At 34.6% G+C, this 19,868-nt stretch overlaps 1 protein-coding gene and 1 pseudogene across 6 annotated transcripts in view; one reads left to right on the top strand and one right to left on the bottom strand.

Moving 5' to 3' along the window:
- Positions 1-4,060: 4,060 nt before the first annotated feature.
- GABPA (GA binding protein transcription factor subunit alpha) overlaps positions 4,061-19,868 on the bottom strand; it is a 37,259-nt gene continuing 21,451 nt past the window's right edge. For all 6 annotated transcript variants that reach the window (XM_024239244.3, XM_054542864.2, XM_024239247.3 and 3 more), the window contains 5 exons: positions 18,342-18,536; positions 14,197-14,250; positions 12,212-12,352; positions 11,775-11,967; positions 4,061-7,552 (listed from right to left, as the gene is read on the bottom strand). In XM_024239244.3, the coding sequence (XP_024095012.1) occupies positions 7,324-7,552; positions 11,775-11,967; positions 12,212-12,352; positions 14,197-14,250; positions 18,342-18,536 (812 nt within the window). In that variant the 3' untranslated portion in view covers positions 4,061-7,323. The remainder of the gene's footprint in view (positions 7,553-11,774; positions 11,968-12,211; positions 12,353-14,196; positions 14,251-18,341; positions 18,537-19,868) is intronic.
- On the top strand, positions 12,965-13,626 carry LOC103888864 (protein LLP homolog; annotated as a pseudogene).

The raw sequence follows: 19,868 nt of genomic DNA, 5'->3' as shown, positions 1-19,868 counted from the left end.
CGTGTACAAGTCTTTCAGTGAACATATTTTATTTCTCTTAAATAAATGTCTAGGATTAGGCCGGCCACGGTGGCTCATACCTGTAATGCCAGCACTTTGGGAGGCCTAGGCGGGCAGATCACCTGAGGTCAGGAGTTCGAGACTAGCCCGGCCAACATGGCAAAACTCCGTCTCTACTAAAAATACAAAAATTACCCGGACGTGGTGGCTGGTGCCTGTAATCCCAGGTACTTGGGAGGCTGAGGCAGGAGAATCACTTGAACCTGGGAGGTGGAGGTTGCAGTGAGCCGAGATCGCACCATTGCACTCTAGCCTGGGTGACAAGAGTGAGGCTCTGTCTCAAAAAAATAAATACATAAAAGAAATGCCTAGGATTAGAATTGCTGTGTCGTGACGAAAGTGTTTAACTTTTCCAAAGTAGTGTGCCATTTTACATTTCCACTAGCAATGTGTGTGACTTCATTTGGTCCATGTCATTGAGAACAGTTGGTATTGTGAGTCTTTTAACTTTTAGCAGTTGTAATGTGTTTTTAGTGGTACTGGATTGTGACTTGGTGTTTCCTGATAACTAATAATGTCAAATAACTTTTCATATGCTTACTGGCCATATGTATGTCTTTTTTATGAAGTGTCTGTACAAATCCTTTGACCATAAATTATTTGATTATCTTAGCGAGTTAAAAGAATTTATCAATATTTTTGATATTAAATATCTTACCTTTGTAAGATATTGATGTTGTCATAATCATTCAGTTAAAACTGATGCTCATTGCTTAATGACAAACTATTATAAATCAGTGTGGTCAATACACTTATCTTACCTTTGTAAGATAAGTAAGTGTATTGCAAATATTTTCTCCCAATCTGTACCTTGTCTTTTATTTAACTTAATTAATTTTTTTTCTGTGTGTGTGTGTGTGTGTGTGACAGGGCCTTGCTCTCTCACCCAGGCTAGAGTGCACTGGTGTGATCATAGCTCATTATAACTTCAAACTCCTGGACTCAAACAGTGTTCCTGCCTCAGGCTTCTGAGTAGCCAGAACTACAGGTGCATGCTACCATGGTTGGCTAATTAAATTTTTTTTTTTTCATAGAGAGGGGGTCTCACGATGTTGCCCAGGCTGGTCTCAAACTCCTGGGTTCAAGCAATCCTCCCCAGTCAACCTCCCAAAGCATTGAAATTACAGGTGCATGTCACTACATCCAGCCTTGCCTTTTATTTTAATAGTATCTTTCAAATAACAGGTGTTTTAAAAATTTTTGATGAAGTCCAATTTACTGTCTTGTTTTTTTATTAGAGAGAATGTCTCACTCTGTCACCCCCAGACTGGAGTGCTGTAGTGGCAGAATCATACCTTACTGTAACCTCAAACTCAACCTGCGCTTGAACCTCGAATTTGAACCTGGGCTCAAGCAATCCTCCCTCCTCAGCCTTCTGAGTAGCCAGAACTACAGCCGTACACAACCATGCCCAGCTAATTTTATTTTAATTTTTATATTTTTGTAGAGATGGGGTCTTGCTATGTTGCCCAGGCTGGTCTCAAAACTCATGGCCTCAAGTAATCTTCCTGCCTCAGCCTTCCAAAGCACTGTAATTTATAGGCATGAGCCACCACATCCAGCCTAGTTTTGCTTCTTTAATATCTAAGAAATCTTTGTCTACCCCAAGGTTATGAAAAATTTTTAATAAGTTTTAGATTTTATATTTAGGTCTATAATCCATTGTGTTTTTATGTGTGGTATAAGGCAAGGGTTTTTCTCCATGAATATATGCAGTTTTTCTAACATTTGTTGAAATAACTACCCTTTCCCTATTGAATTACCTTGGCACCTTTGATTTTGGCACCAAAAATCAATGAGCCATATATGTGGGTCCATTTCTGGATTCTATGCTGTTCATTGACCTATATATTTATCCTTACCTAAATACCACCTCTTGATTGCTGTAGCTTTATATAGCAAAGCTTTATATAGCACAGTGCAAGTTCTCTAATTCTTCTTCCAAAATATTTTGGCTATTCTGTGTCATTTGTATTTACATATAAATTTTATAATTAGCTTGTCTACAAAAAAAGACTGGCAGAATTTTTGTTGTTAATTGAATTTATAGGTCAATTTAGGAATAACTAACATTTACAAGATTTACATTTACACAATTGTGTCTTAGACCAGGCACGGTGGCTTACGCCTGTAATCCCAGCACTTCGGGAGGCCGAGCCAGGCAGATCACTTGAGGTCAGGAGTTCGAGACCAGCCTGGCCAACATAGCAAAGCCCCCATCTCTACTAAAAATATAAAAAATCAGCCAGGTGTCATGGGACACACCTGTAATCCCAGCTATTTGGGAGGCTGAAGCACGAGAATTGCTTGAACCCAGGAGGCGGAGGTTGTAGTGGGCTGAGATCGCGCTACTGTACTCCAGCTTGGGTGACACAGTGAGTGAGACTGTCTCAAAAAAAACAAGACAACCCAAAATTGAGTCTTCCAATCCAGAATTATGGTGTTATATCTCCACCTACTTAGACATTCTTTCATTTCTTTGCAAGTTCTATAGTTTTCATTGATAGGTCTTGCACAGATTTTGCTCTATTTGTCCCTATTTCATGTTAATGTTATTGTAAATGGTGGTTTTTAAATGTTAATTTCCATTTATTAGTTTCTAGCACGCAGAAATAAAATTGAACTTCGCATATTGACCTTGTACCTTACCTTGCTACTTATTCTCATAACTTTTTGATTCTTGAGGGCGTTTAACATGTCTGATGCCTTCTGCAGTTTTATTTTTTGCAGTATGTATGCTTTTTATTTTTCTTACCTTATTTCACAGACTAGGATACAATTCTGAATAAAAATGATAAAAGCAGGTACCTCTGCGTTTCCCAAATCTTGTGGGGAGGGGGGCGGAGTGGTGAGGGGCAACAAACGTGATGTTAGTTGTAGGTTTTTCCACAGATACCTTTTTATCAGGTTAAAGAAGTTCTCTTCTAGTTTGCTGAGTTTTGATCATGAATGGATGTTAAATTGTACATTTTTCTGCATCTATTGAGTTGAATATGTTCCTCCCCCATTGTATTGTTAATTTGGTAAATACTGATTTTTAAAATTCTTATAGTAATTCATTCTTTAAAAAAAACTCAACTGTGGTAAAATATACATAATATGAAATTTACCATCTTAACCATCTTTAATACGGTTTGGTATTGTTAAGCATATTTATAGTTGTGTAACCATCTCGTTTTTCATCTTGGAAAACTGAAATTCTATGCCCATTGAACAGTAACTTCCCATTTCCCCCTCCCTGTACTAATTCAGTTTTTATTTTACAAATGTTTGTCTGTGACAAATTGGAAATAAGAAAGTGGTCCTTCACTACAGAAATTTTTAAAAGCAGTGTTCTAAAGTTGTCAGTTTATTAGTAAAAAGCATTTTAAGCACATACTTGGCTTGTAAATAAGCTGTACACACAAAAAACTGAAGTCCTGGGAGAACAAACATACCTCACTAGCGTCCTGGCTGATGGTTTTTCATCACTTCAAACTAGATACAATTACACTGTCTATTTTTAAAGCCATTTATTTCTAACCATAACTTCCTATTTAAGCATGTCAATCAAACTTTCATCATTGCTTCACCATAAAGGCAGGCATGAATCACTTTTTCCTAACCCCTTCCATTCTTCTATATTCTGATTCTGGCTGAAGCAACCTGCTGATAGCCAACATGAACAGGTGATTTTTTGTTTGTTAAAAAAAAAGGCTTTACGAAAGGTTTACAATTTAGCAATCATCAGCTTGCCTTCTAACAGCTTCATCTGTTACTATTCTAAAACAATTTGGCTTTGTAGATGGAATTTCATTAATTTCCTTAAAGAGATGAACCTACTAATTTTAGTTCAGTGAAATATGTTCTTCCCAAATTGACAGCTTTTAAGTTAAAAAATGCATCGGAATCCTATGTACAACGTATCATAAGTGGACTGTCAGATTACTATCCAACAAAATGTCTTGGGGATTTAAGATTTTGTTTTCAGGAAAAAAAACTTTTAAGCAACACAGAAACATACTGTATAATAGTTTTATTTTTCTCATTTTACTATTTTTACATTTTATGCACAAATATTTTTTATCTGCGTAAAAATAGAAAATAACTGTTTTATGTAAAATTACAAAAAAAATTAAAACCACAAAGAAATACATAATTGTTATTATGACAGTATAAGTGTCATTGTCGTTATTTAAAGAGTAAAAATGTATGCAAAAGTCCTCCTCCCATTTACAAAAGATTGAGAATTTTGTTTTTCCTGGCAGCAAGTGAAATATTGAAGTATCAATATTTTTACACCCTTTAGATCTGAAGACATTAAGTTAGTCACAGATTTGTTTTGCAATTATGAATTTTAAAACATTTTTGTGCTATTTCAAGGATACACTGGTTCTTTCTTAAAGGCAGTAGCATAAAATGAATATGGAAAACAGCAGACCTCACAAAAATATTTGGTGGTACAATTCTTTTTGTATCATACTTGAGTATCACCATTAATCAGGGGAGAAAACAACTAAACAATTTTTCCTAATTAAATGACATAGACTGATACAAAAATAAATGTGATCAGTCAATTTATCTGAGGATCAACCACACATAGCAATTCTGTCTAATTTGTTTTTCTGATGCCAACACAAATATTTAGACTTTAGGCTAGCGAGATATGTATGAAAGTTGGCTCAATAAAAACTTCACATGGAAAACAAATTTTAAAACAAAAATGAACATTTCTTTTACTTAAATTCTTGTACTTCTAAGGTACAAATGATGACCAATAATTTTATCTTTCTTCCTATGAATATACTGTAAATTCTATGAAAAATTCATTTATAAAAACAAAGCAAAGAATGAATAGCATAAATTTTATTTTCTTTCACAATATGTTATATTTTAATAGAAGAAAAAAACTACCTGGCTTTCTGATAACTGTAACCTAAGTAAAACAAATATTTTACATATAATTTGAGGCAAAGTAATGAGTTTCTTGAATCAACTGGAGAAATTAGTCATATTACTTTACCTATGTCATGCATAAATGATGGTAAGAAGGAAAAAAAAAAGCATCTGTTCACATATGAGAACTGTCTCTGTTCAAATTATGAGAAATAAAATGAAAACTGCTGAAGGGAGAAAATGAATAAAATATGATTTAAAAAAACCATATGGGAATTGCATAGATGAAAAAAAAATTTCATTCTAGGGATCTAAAAATAATGTTTCTAGCTTTAAAAATATACACACACATATATAATTGAGACATGTCTATCATCTTGGCTAAAATTTTAATATATGTCTCCCCAAAAGCATTTTAAATATGAAAGCCAAGATTCTTAAGCTCTTGATAATATACCAGAAGGGTACACTTTATTATTTGTTTAAAACTACAAGCAACTTGTCAACTCCCTAGGCCGTAAGAGGATGGTGCAAAACCTTTCTTGCTGTCTACGTGTTACCTGACGCTAGAGCTTCTATTAATTATTTCATATTGTTATTTTACTCAGATATTCTTACAATCACAGTGTCCAAATTGTACTAATGATCTGTCCATATATTCTCTTTCAAAAAAGTAAAAATGGAAATACAAATCTTTCTCTGCTCAGATATCAACTGCAGAAAGAGCTTAATATAATAATATAAATGAATTGAGAACATGTTGTAGTAAAATTACGCGTTAAGATTACCAGAGAAAGAGATCAAAGATCCCTCCTCTCTCTCTTCTCTTCCTTGTCCTTAAGATCCCTGCCTCTTAGGATTCATTCCAAACCACTACCAGAATTGCTAACAATGCCATCTTGCCTGTATTATCATGCCTTTTTCTCCTAGTTAAGTCAAAAGCATTAACTGAGCTCTTAAGAAGCTTTTTAACAGGACAGATTTAAAGAAAACAATGAAGGAGAAGGTGCATAAATATTTGAGAATCAACTTTCTCAAATCTGCAAGAGGATTAATAGCTATCTGCCAGTCTCATGTAATAATTTGTGCTTAATACCTTAAAACAAACAACAAAAAGAGAAAAGAAAAAGACATTTCTAGCCATTTTTGTTTAGTGTTCGCTTATGTAAGGAATGTCATACATGCAGGAATTACTTAATTTGAATCTTAAAATGAGTTATTTAATAATTTTTCTTCTGTATATCTTTATGCCTTCATATATGTTTATAAAATGATCAACTGAATATGTATATAGATATATGAATACACATAGATAATATGGAAAAGGAAAAAAATAAGTGGAAAAGTATTGTCTTAAAGAGAAGACTGCCTATAACAGAAATCAAATTTTCCTTTTAAAACTATTTGCAAGTAATTTACTAATGCCTTGAAAGGGAAAGTACTGTTGACTGAGTTAAAGTCTTCATTTTATCAGAAACAGAGGAATATAAGCTGCTTTGCATAATAAACTGGCACTACAGGGAAATTTTTTTAAAAAGGAAGCCATAACAAACCAAACCAAACCTTTATTTTTGGGTTGAGGTATACCTTTTCAGTTTTTTAAATCTCTGACAGGAAAAACAGAGATCATTTTATAATTTTTGTAACAGCTGGTTTATTAGAATTAAATGCCTCTCTCAAAATAATTTAAATTCTTGGTCTGACATGAATAATCTATACAGAAAATCCTTAAAATTGGCTTGAGTTAATAAGCCAGATTTAAACCTGGATCTCCTCCTTCAGCACTGCTCTTTTGCCAGTCAACTTCTTACTGTCCTTTGCTTGCAAATATATAAATAACCTGATACTCTTAGTTTAGTAATTTATTAATATAAATTTATTCGGTATGAACATTTTAGCTCTGCTTGATTAGATGAAACAGGCACACATGCTTTAGCTGAGAAATTCCATTTTCTGGTTCTATGTAAAGCAACATCTAAAGCAGCAGAGAGGGGAAACAGTTATATTTTCAAAAATAGTTAAGCCAGACTGTTTCCTAGAGATACTTCATTTATTTTTCATTTTCAGATACTACTGGCTATTTTTGGTAGGGCTACACATTAATACTGACCAGTTTAGCTTTCCTGACTGTTAACAAACTATTCCACAATGAACCTGCCTTCACACTGCAGACATTGTGGAGATCCTTTAACATATGCATATTCTAAAATATATGCTCAAAGTAAAAAGATCCAAATTCACAAGAGTATGAAATATTTATAAAAAAATCATGCATCAGACTGTACAGCCTAGAAATAAAAGAAGATTCAAATTCAGTAATAAAGGTAAGAGCTATACTTGCTCTAAACATTTTAAGAAAGACTTTGGAGTCCCAGAATGTCCTGGGGCTCAATTATCCTTTTCCGTTTGCAGAGAGGCAGTAGCCAGAGCTACTGCTGTGACTGGCTGGGCAATTCCATGGAGCTGCATCTTTGCAAGTTTCTTCTGTTCACATTCTGTGACCAAACGATTCAACTCTGCTGCACTGTATCCAATAAGAGTCTTCAAGTCACAGACAAACTTGTACACAAATCTCTTGCCTTGAACTTTACAAATCATGTCCCCATCATAATAATATCTTCAAAAAGAGAAAAAAAAAATTAGAGACTTCAGAAAAAATAAATGAGACTTCTTACAATAATTTACAGACTATTCCGTCAGCAGAAGCCTAGTAGAGTACTGCATCCGCCACAACAGCAATTAATATTGAAGCTATATAGAATATTTAATGCTACTATCAAATGAAACATCCAAACATTATTTACTAAAATTTCAGTGCTCACTACTCCAACACTCTATACATTAAACTTTCAAAACATATTTTCAACAATTAGGATAAAACACTGATTTAAAAATAATTATTAAACAAAACAAAAAACCTTGAGAGCAGTAGAAGAGCCTAAGAACAAGAGCTTTGGAGTTAGAAAGCCAAGATTTAAAACCTAACATTTTTGAGACCACAGGAGTTATATTTTCTCAAAGCTTTTATTCCTCATCTATGAAGTGAGGTTAACCGTGCTTATACCCGCATATCATTGTTGAGGATTAAAGGGATAATCTTTGTAAAGTGCTTAGTATACAATGACTGGCACACAGCCCTCTACAAAATATAAGCTATGTTAATAAAAATCGATAATATGAAAAAAATTAATACATATATTCCACTTATTTTCTGTCTTGTAAAGAATCCTATATGATGAAGTCATGCCTTCATCTTTATTATTTCACTATGTAAACGCTTTCCAAATTTCAGATAAATTATCCAAGCCCAATAGGGAGCTTTAAGTCTAAGGAAAAGGTCTAAAAGAAACAGAGGATACAGAAAAACAGGTAAAGGACATTGTAAAGAGACAATGTTTCTAAACGTACACAAGCAGAGTTCCGGCAATCATTCTAGAAATCTAGTTTACTGCTGCATTCTATAGAGATGCAAACGGAGCTGGATTTATGTTTCCTTTGGAAAACAGACTTTATTTAAACAAACACTATGTATTGCTAATTCCAACAACAGGAAAAAGGCAAGTCAAGCTCTTTCCACGACTGGCAGATTGCAAAGCCCTTATTTTAAAATTGCACTGCCCACTGACAAAGGGCTATTACAAAAGAAACAACTATTTGCAAAAGTACCAGTGATATAAACTATCACATTTAGCAGGATAAAAGTCACTTGGCTTAATCAAGAGTCTGTTAATGAAAGGACTGACCTATATACAGGAAATTGTCATCTTTCCCTAATTCCAGAATAGCAAAATAAATATAGTTATGTTTGATTTCCCAGTAAGAGATATAACACATTGGGCAGTCTTGTAGTTTCCATTTATGTCAATTACATTAGTATAGAATTTGGATTTCAGCTCACAAACCAACAATTCCTTGCCATCCAGTTAAAAATGCTATAGGCATTTCAATTGCTTTAAAAAATTTCTACATTAATATGTAAGACTATACGTGAGGAAAATGAAAAAGGAAAGAGATTTTATAATTCTAGGAGGAAAATGGAGTTGGCATAATCATATTTCTTGGTAAGAGGTGATAAAAAAGAATATACACACATAAATTTGAATTTTACTGAATACTTCTTTTGATCTAGTAGATGCATCACACAACTGTATATAGTAGCATTTATTCCACTTGTTCCCTCCCTAAAATGAAAGATACACAATACCTGTATTTCATGGATATGATTTCTTTTCTTCCCTCTTTTTTTTTAAACTTGTATTTTTTTAAACTTTTTAATTGCAAATATATCACACAAACAAAAGGACACAGAAGTGAACAGTTCAGTGATTTATTACAAAGTGAACATTCATTCACCTGTTAAGTATCACTCGGGTCAAGAAACAGAACACTGCCAGCATCTAGAATCCCCTTTATGTCCCCTCCCAATCACTCCCCAAATCCTGGCTCTAAAAGGTAAACACAAGCTTGTATCATGATAGTAATTTCACTGCTTTTTCTTTATATTTTTATCACCCAAACATGCATCCCTAAATACTGAAATTTAATTTTCCTGTTTTTTGAACTTTACTAAATAAATGTAATCATACAGAATTTGGTCTTTTGGGTCTGGATTCTGTCACTGAACATTATGTTTGTGAGGTTCACTGGTCATTGTTTGTAGCAGGAGCTTAGTTTTCAAGAATGCAAGGTATTCGTGTATGAATATACCATAAATGATTCATTCACTCTACTGCTGACAGATATCCGGTTGTTTCTGGGGTTTGGATGTTATAAATAATCTGCTATGAACATGTGTATGGGCATACAAGTACACTTCTGTTTGGTATGTATGAAACAGTTGCTTAGGGGAGCAACTGTTACAATTTACATTCCTATCAAAAGGGTAGAAGCATTCCCATTGCTCCATATCCTCAACAGAGCTTAGTTCTGGCAATCTTTTAAATTGTAGCCACTCTAGGGGGTGTGTTGTACCATTTAATTATGGTTTTCAATTGCATTCTCTGAATACTAATGAGGCTGTACACCTTTGCATATATTCATTGGCCATTTGGATAATCTCTAGCCTGAGGTGTCTATTCAAGTCTCTTGCCCATTAAAAAATTGATTTGTAAGAATTGGTTACATATTCTAGATACTTCTGTCAGACATGTGTGGCTCTCTTAATAAGGCTTTCAACGAACAGAAACTCCTAATTTAAATATAGTCCAATTTATTGATCTTTCCCTTTAGAATTTGTCCTTTTGATTCTGTTTAAATGTCTGCCTACCACCAGAAGTTATGAAAGTATTTCTAGATCCTTTTCTATTTTACTTTTTACATATAGAGCTACAAGCTACATGGAATTGATTTTTGGTACGGCATAAGGAAGAGGTCAACTTTTACTTTTCCCCTGAGATGGAGAGTAAATTATCCCAGCACTGATGATTGAAAAGCAGGTCGTTTCCTCATATGTTTTCTCCTCACTGCCATTTCTTTAAATCAAATGCTTACATATTCCTGGTTCTATTTTGGCTCCCTCTTCTACTGTATGGCCTATTTGTCTTGAGCAAATAGCATAACTGTCTTATTACTGTAACTTTAGAGTAAGTCTCAATATCCTGTGGGACAAGTCTTTCCACTTTGCTAATCTTCAGGTGTCTACCATGGTACTTTATAGTCCCATGTAAATTTTACAATTATCTTTCCAAGTTCTAAGAAAAACTTAGTTTTATTTTTCAAATTAAACTAAGTTGCTGCACTGAAACTTAGATCAATCGGGGGGGGAACTGACATCTTAATTATTAACTCTAACAATCTACCTGTAATTTTGAGGGGACTTGAACGTATACAATCTGTATCAACTCTCAAAAATGGCAGCTTTAATTATGATTATACACGAAGAATCTTTAGACAGCTGGCAATGTGTTTGAGACTGAATGACAAAAGGATAAGCATATTGAAAACTAAACATTTTAGTTACTCATGAACTCTAAGAAACCAACAGGTCATTCAGAAAAAGAAAAATAATCACGGCCAACTATGTAATAATAGTTACCTGGCCGTAATACTGTAACAATGAATACTCGCTGAACCAAAATTTCCATATAATTATATTGGGATATTGAGATGAGGGGATGGAAAGGGGAAGGGAGAGGGTGTGTGTGTGAGCTAAATTATAATCTTTCAGTGTGAAAATGGCCAAGTGAAACACGAAGAAGCAGTAAAAGCATGCTATTTAGAAAAACTCATGAATTGCAGAACTACTTTACTATATTCAGTCTCCCAAAAAATCAGACATAATTCTGTGATATTCTTATATATCCTTCTTCTCAGATACTTAAATGTACCTGTTGAATTTCCATCACTGTAGTAGGTATAATTTCTGATAGTAATTTCTGTCAAAAAACCTTATAATACTTACGGAGAGTTTGTATCAATGTAAAGATTGGATATCCAGATTTAGGCAGATTGTGTAGAAAATGGGTCAATATTCTGCATGTAATTGTAAAAACAGAGGACAGTTTCTGCTTACTCATTAAAAACTAACACTCAATTCACCTATGCAAATAATAAAAACCTCAAAAATTAAACTTTTTTTTTTTTTGGACAGTATTATAGCTTTCAAACCAGATAAAAATAAACAATCTTAGAGTAATTTTGTAAAAAAAAAAACTGTACCTCAAAATTATTAAGATCTTTTTAAAAAGGTTTTTTAATATGTAAAGAAAAAACATAAACAAGTTTTTAATATCATTACATAACAATGCTTACATCTAGAATAAGAAACTATTTTTTAGAAAGTTTCTATTTTTAGCAAGTTTCTATTTTTGATAACAGGAAAAAAAGTAATAAAAGCTTACCTTAATGCACGACTGAGTTTCTCATAGTTCATCGTAGGCTTATTTTTACGCTGTCCCCATTTCTGTGCAACCAGTTCAGGCTGATTTAGCTTAAATTCACCTTCATCACCAACCCAAGAAATACAGTCTCGAGCGTCCTTATCAGTAAGAAGTTCTAGCAAAAACTGCCATAGTTGGATTTGGCCATTGTTTCCTAAATTGATAAGTGGAACAAAGCATTAGCTATAGTGTTATAGATTAGCCCAAGGCAAAGACAACAAACTGGTCCCGTGGTTCAAATCTCAGCCATGGCAGAAACAATTTTTGTTTTTCTAGAAATGCTGTCTAAATACTGCCAGAGGGATAGTCCAAATTCACATTTTTCATACAGTAAAATACAACAAAATATACCTAATTAGATAGATATATTTTATAAATACAAGAAAATACAAAAATACCTGTTCTGTTCCCAGGTGAGCTTCTATCTTCTCCTGAAATCCTCGGCGCTCTTTGTACTTTGGCTGCCTTCGCACTACTATTTATAACTTTAATGGTAGTAGGTGTAGCAGATTGCACTGATGCTGGAATAATTTGCACAGCTGCAAAGACAGACAAGGGGAAATTTTTTTTCTTCCAATACAAGCAGAAAAAAAAAATTACTGAAAGACATTATCAGTTTAACTAATGCTCTATGAATTACCCCAAGAAAGTACTTCACTACAGAAAGCCTCAATCCACAATTTCAAACAAAATAACAAAAAAGTTCAGATGGTAAATTATAATGCTTGCATTATAGTTTGCGCATCTTAGTAAGAGCTAGTATTCTTGTTTGGAAATAACTTAGTGATGCATACACATTAGACAAAGAGAGTATTTAAACATGTTTGTTTTTAAAACATTTGTTCATAAAAACATTTTGTCAAATACATTGTAGAAAATGTGGACAAATGAGAATTCACACCACCACTTTGAGACTCTGGCAGTATCTGGAGTAAGGCTGAAAGGATAGAAACCCTATGACACGAACATCTCACACATGTTCTTACAAATATTCATTCAATGATGTTCACAGCATTTAAAAAATACAGCAGTGAAAATGAATGAAACAGCTGCAAGTATCAACATGAGTAATTCTCAAATGATAAAAAAGTTATAAAATAATATGTACAACGTATTATCATTTTACAGAAAATGTTTAAACGTGGAAAACAATGCTATACAGTGTTTACCATTACATAGTTGGTAAAAATATAAAATATGCTGACGGTAATAAACATAAAATTCAAGATAGTCAATTCTCTGGTAGGAGAGAGGAAAATGAAACCTACAACAGGTAAACTTGGTGTATAAAATTTTATTTCTTATGATGTACACAGGTGTTAGTTATACTTACTTTGCGTATCTCAAATTCCTCATTAAAAATTTTAGCCAGTTAGGATGATCTTGTGACGTGTGTGTTCGTACCTCAGGTAAAACATAGCTAAAAGCTTATGGCATAAGCGGTAAAGAAAGATGCATGCTGAAAAGGGGAAAAAAAATGCCCCAAAAAAGCTCAGCAGGCTTAAAAGTATTCTCAAACTAGACAGTAATGTTTTAATGAAAGATGTTTAAGAGATAGCAACTGTGGTGGTACCCAAACCCAAACATGCCAAGAGAAAATGCAACAAGAGGTAAAAGATAGAAAAGATGACATGAAAATGGAGATGGATATTAAGAGAAACAAAAAGACTCTTCTAGACTGTACTTCTAGCAAGTACAGTACCCAAAATGGATGAATCAGAGGTAAAGAATAAAGCTGAAGGCAAAGCGAGAGAAAAGAAAGGGGAAAAGCCAAGCAAAAGTAGTGGAGGCGGCGAAGGGTTTGGCCTGGTAGACTCTTCAAACCTTGGAAAATGCCACATGGGACAGATGATCCATTAGAATGTATACAACTGTACACTTTGATTGCAACTCCCACCAAATGAAAACTATTTGTTTTCCTATTTTAACTTGGCCTTTTTTCTTCATTTCAAACCCAGTGTAACTCCTCAAGTTTGTTTTGGACACTTGAATATTTTCTCTGCTGTATCCAAGCTACACTGATATTTCAATTGGATGCTACCTAATATCCAGTTATTATCAGGCACGAAAGTTCTGTCAGGTATGAATGTGGTTAGAATTGTTCTTACAACTTGGTAATTAACAGTCAGTAAAGATGAAACAAATGATGTCCTACCAAATTTTAGCGAACTGAGTACAAAGCAAGCTGTTATGTTAGTCGTATCATTTAAAAACACAAGTGGATCTTATAAAGTACTTGTGTCAAGCTTTCATTCCACAGAACAAAAGATATTTTGTGTGTAGAAAAAAAAATTTTTTTAAATAATTTTCCTTTTTATTACCTTGCAGGATCAAATAAACATTTCTTATTAATAAAAGGGCAAATATAGGTACAAATACTCACGTTGATCAATTGTAACTATTTCATTCATCTGTTGTTCTTGACTTGCCAATACATCTGAAAAAAACAAAAATTTTTTGTTTTTAAAACCAAAAATATAAAAACCCCAATCCAATAAAACTCAACTTAATAAATATGGTTCTTTTAAAAAGAACTCCACAATTAAAACCAAAACACTGAACTGAAACTTACTGAAATAAAAACCTTAAAAGTATTTGATAGTCACTTTAAAAGGAAAAGATACCTTTAGGAGAAATAACACAGGGAAAAGCTCCAATGTCTTTTAGTGTTCAGTAAAGTTCTGCAGAGAACTATGGTTTTCTAAATGTAAATATTTGTATTGAAATCCGTATGAAGCCATGTAAAAATACGGAAATCTTCAAGATCAGATCAAAGATAAAATATACACCAAAATAAAATTATTTAGGTACGTATCTCCACCAAAAAGGCCTCCTTCCCATTATCTGTTATAACATCCACTTCTGACTAAAGCTGCTTAAGCTTTATAATGCTTCTACTTAAAGACAGCAAATTTTCAATACAATTGTAGCAGTCCTAAATGTCTCAATTAAACTAAATAATTTCACGTTTAAAAATATAGTTCCCAAAATAAAAATACTATAAAGGTCCTAAGTTAAGCCTTTACAGAACCATTCATTACTTATCTGTTGCTATTCCCTACTTAGATGTTATTCTTTACTCTCACAAGAATTGCACATCCCAGTCTCTATTACTTCAGCCTACTTTGTGCCCATCACAAACTGCATGCCTCTCTCTTGAAATTGAAACTATACCCTCCAGCAATCATTCTGAGTACTGAGGCCTGGGCTCCCAAGAAGACTCTGCTAAGGGTGCCTTGCCAGGATCCAGTTCCAGACACACAGAGCTGGAAAACGTTGGGGAAGTAAAAAGAGGTCAGAATCCTATCAGATGGGAGCTTTGAGGGTCCGAAGACTGAGGACTTAACAATTATATGGCTTCAGACAGATCTAGATTCAGTTCTTAGCTCTTACTAACTATATGACTTTGGTAAAATTACCCCTCTTTCAACATTAACTTCTTCATGTTTAAATTAGACACCTATACTTACTGCCTCATGAGGTTATTGTGAGGATTAAAGAAACATGTTTTTAAAAAGCACAGTGCACAAAACAGTTACTTTTTCAGTCAACTGACAACCTCACTGTTTTATCCAGACTCCTAGTTCTGAGTATTCTCCTCCAGAACTGTGGTCTCTCTTGATAAAAAAAATACGTACCTTATGTTTGTAGTAAATTTTCCTCAGAATTTTATAAAAGTTCCTCAAAGAGGAACCGTTTGAGACTAAAGGAACCTAGCCTCAAAAGAGGCAAACGAAAGCATCACCATCACACAGCACAGGCGTAATCAACTTGTAAAATCACCTTCTAAGTCCTAATTCTCAGATTGGAGTTTGGTCTGCTTCCTGGAAACTCTCAAGATAGAAGGCAGACCACAGGGGGGAAAAAAAAAAAAAGTTTTTGAAAGACTGGTCCAAGACCAATCTCTTCAGAGTACAGGCACTCTGAATATCATATTCCTCCCTGAACCCCCCAAATCCTTGCTATGCACAAAGTAAGCAGTCTTGAGAGGCAAAGCCCTGGGGGATATGGAGCCATTTTATGAAGAAACATTAGACACTACAGGAATAAAACAATTATTTTTCCTAAAGAAAACCCTTAGCAAACTGAGAACTTCCTTTGCCTTTGGTGACAGAAGACAGATTCACACCGAGAAGGACATCATGGAACTGGTAGTACTGGAACATTTCCTAATTATCCTCCCATGTATAGTAGGACTTGGATGAAGTTTCAACATAGCGGGGACTGCAGGCAGGTGGCAGCTCAGGTGAATAATCTCATACAAATATCTGAAGAAGGAGCTCTACCTCTTCAGTACTGCTGCTTCTTGAGAGATCACGGAGGATGGATAGTAGAGGCTAGGTTATTAACAATTCTGTCCCAGAATCAGTGCCTTTGACAGATAGGCTGCAGACTTCTCTCTACAGAAGGGACCAGAGTACTGCACTGTGCTCAAAAAACCCTGTTCTGAGAAGTAAGACTTGTGAATTCTAGAAAGTCTGTTAGAAATACCCTTATACATCATCCTGCCCATCTCCCAATTCTGAACTGAGCACTAGATTTCCAAGGCAGATGGGATTTCCCTACCCGGGCAGAGTGAAGAACCATGGCTGGATCACCAAGAAATTCCCTGAGACACTCATCTAGGCTGTGGGACTTTGTTGCTTTAAAAGACAAAGCAATGGTTCCAGAGCAGAGCTTTTCTGAGGAAGACTCATTCAACTGCATGGAAATGGAAAGATATACAAGACACCTTTGACTTCTGTTCTGGGAAAAGCCTATGAATAAGCTTTAAAGTTTGAGAAGCAATAAGAGAACCAGAAAGAGACAGCCACAACAAACAGCTGACCTGGGAGAGACTGGAAAAAACGTGGATTTGGGAAAAATGAAACTATCATCTATGCACTATCTTTATGGTGTTCTTGAGATTTCTTACAAGAAAGTGTTTCAATAAACATGACTCACATGTTTCACAATTCAGAATTTACCTTATTCATTTCAAAACCTCTGCAGGGAAGGAAGTCTGTGAAACCAAGGACAAAGCTTCAACTAGGACATTCAACTTACTTATCTAGTAAGAATGGAAACTGGAAATAACTGCTGCAAATACAATGAATGTACTAAGTCTTTCAGTATCATAGATACTTAAAAAAACATCTGGGAGAATCCTTACAAGAATAAAATTATAAACAATTAAGAAATGCCACTCTCCAGAGCTCATTTCTTATTCATCAGCAGAGAAAGCACTTTCAACTCCTGATCTCAAGTGATCTGCCCACCCCAGACTCCCAAAGTGCTGGGGTTACAGGAGTAAGCCACTGCACCTGGCCAGAGAAAGCACCTTGAATGAAAACTGCAAGCATTGAATTAAGGTGGAAAATCCCTCCACCAGAGCTCTCCCCTTATTGGGTATATAATAAAACAAAATGCTATCATTAAAATTTTCATCCATAACTGATACAAAAGCAAAGTCAGAGTATGTTGTATTCATGTGTTCTGAAAAATATGTGGGTCTGGCTAGCATTTCTGATATGCAAAACTGTCAAGGAATGGGTTGCTTTCAGTGTCTTAACAGTGACTGAAATATAAGATGGATTAAAATTCAAGCAAAAATAATTTACATTTGTGCCTTGTTTTCTTGGACAGCCAAGTAGTTTCCAAACTTCTCTCTCTTTTTTTTTTTCCCCAATTGAGACTCTTGCTCTGTCACCCATGCTGGGGTGTAGTGGCACAGTCTCAGCTCACTGCAACCTCCGCCTTTCAGGTTCAGGCTATCCTCTCGCCTCAACCTCCCAAGTAGGTGGGACTACAGGCACGCACCACCTTGTCCGCCTATTTTTTGTATTTTTAGTGGAGCTGGGGTTTCACCATGTTGGCCAGGCTGGTCTCCAACTTCTAACCTCAAGTGATCTGCCCACCTCATCCAATTTCTTTATATGGTCACTTAAATCATAATAATGTCTGAAACCTTACAAGTTATAAGCGGAAAAACTTATAACAGTGGCTTCCAATTCCAAAAGGTGGCTGCATACACTTCCTTCCCTCTTAAGACTCTATTCAATTAACAGTAAAGACTTCAAAAAAGATTTAATCTCATCAATAATGAAGAGAATAGGAAGGAAGCCATCTGTAAACAAACGATCTCTTCCATTTCTAGATGAGCAGTAAATGTAAGAGCTGATCAAACACAAGGCAACAAATGGAATATATGAAGAGGGCTAAGTGTAGGGCACAGTATCTGATTTAAGAACTTGGATTCTAATGTTAGCCTGGGCTTGAATCCTGGCTCTGCCACTTCCTAGCTGTGACTTTATGGGGCTCTCAAAGCCTCACTTTCCTATCTAAAAAATAAGCAAAGTAATGACTTGTGGTGTTACTATAGGAATTAAAGAATATACAGAGCTTTCAGCATAGCATTATACAGTAAATAAATGTTAATTATTATTGCTTATTACTTATTATCAATAAACAATTAAGATGAAAACAAAGTTATAAGGAAATAAAATTAAGCTTAAATTACAATGTAAAGAAATAACTGTAATTTTATACATTTTCGGAGAAGTTCCAGATGACTCCAGAGAATTTCTCCCCGAGGAACCCGCTGAAAAAAATCTTCTTGGTTGAGACTACATAATTCTCTCCCCGAAATGTTGAGTGTGGTGAGGTCTATATCGGTCATGCTGAATTCCTTCATTACCCAAACCACCCAATGCAGGACTTGGTCTGTGGACCACTGTATGGGATCTAGAAAGAAAAATATTCACTTTAGCCTAGTTCCATTTTAGATACTGTGTAAATTTACAGTTAACTTTTCAATACACACACATACACACAGATGTTTTCTTTCCCCAAGTATGTGAGGTAAACTTATTATATGAAGCAAAAAAAAAAAGAAAAAAAGAAAAGAAAATTATGCTGTAATTTTCTCCTCAGCTCCTTTCCAACTTCTTAATCTAAATTTCTGATGCAGTCACTTGGTTCAACCTCAGTTGGAACTGTATCAAGAAAAACAAAATGCAAAACTGCTCTCCAGTGGGCCAAATGAAAGAATAAAATACGAGATTATTCTGAAGAGAATAAAGTAAATTATCCAAGTTTAACCTAACAGTGCCTTGCTCATACACTTGTTTAATCTTAAAGAGTATATCCAAATAATTTCCTTTTCCCTATCATTTACTATCTAATTGAATTCATAAATAAAAAAATATGGCCAATATCTATAAATATTACATTGCTGTATCACCTGCACCTAATAGAGCATTCTATCTGTGTAAGTTTAATACATATTAGCTAAATTAGTTTTGGTTCTGGTACTCCCGCTTTAAGAAGATGATCTATTCAAATAATATTGGTTATATACCCAATAAATAAATGCTATTCAATAAGAAAAGTAGAAAAAAAATAACATTTAGGTATCGAGGGCAAATTATAGTGAAAATGAATCAAACATAAGAATTTTATAAAAAGTTCTTCAAAGAGGCAAAGTGCTATTGAAACTGAAACTATTCCATTTGAGACTAAAGGAACAGAGGTGCCCTAGCCTCAAAAGGCAAAAGCAAGCATTCTAAGAATACAGGATTAATAGCCACAGAATATATATTTTTAAATTTTTCCACAAAGAAGTTAAGGGAGGATTCTAGGAAGATGGTGGCAAAGTTTTTAAATTTTTCTGAATGTACACATAAACATAAAAAAGTGACTGGAGAACAAAACCAAAAACCCACGAACATTTACATAAAACCAGGTGACAAGACATCTTCATGGACCTCAAGATACAAGAGGGTAAAGACAAAGCAATAACAGCTATAAGACCTCCATGGTCTTAGCTTGTGTGCAGGAGAAAGCAAAGGGAAGCAAGGGAAATGTGACCCACTCTGATCATAGGAAAACCTGAGCGCAGCCAAGAAGCACGCATTCGAAGTACAACAGGACAAGATGAAAGCAACGCTATAAAGCAGTTTTGCCCAATCCAATAGCCGCAGTGTGTGTTAAGATTTAAAGGGCTGAAGCAATGTAGCACACCTGGGTGTTTTTCAAACTGAGCCAAGAACTACTTTGAGGAGAATGGCCCACAGC

The sequence above is a fragment of the Pongo abelii genome, chromosome 22, assembly GCF_028885655.2.
Source record: "Pongo abelii isolate AG06213 chromosome 22, NHGRI_mPonAbe1-v2.0_pri, whole genome shotgun sequence".
Taxonomy (NCBI): domain Eukaryota; kingdom Metazoa; phylum Chordata; class Mammalia; order Primates; family Hominidae; genus Pongo; species Pongo abelii.
The sequence above is the reverse complement of the archived record's forward strand: the minus strand, read 5'-3'. Positions and strand labels throughout refer to the sequence as shown.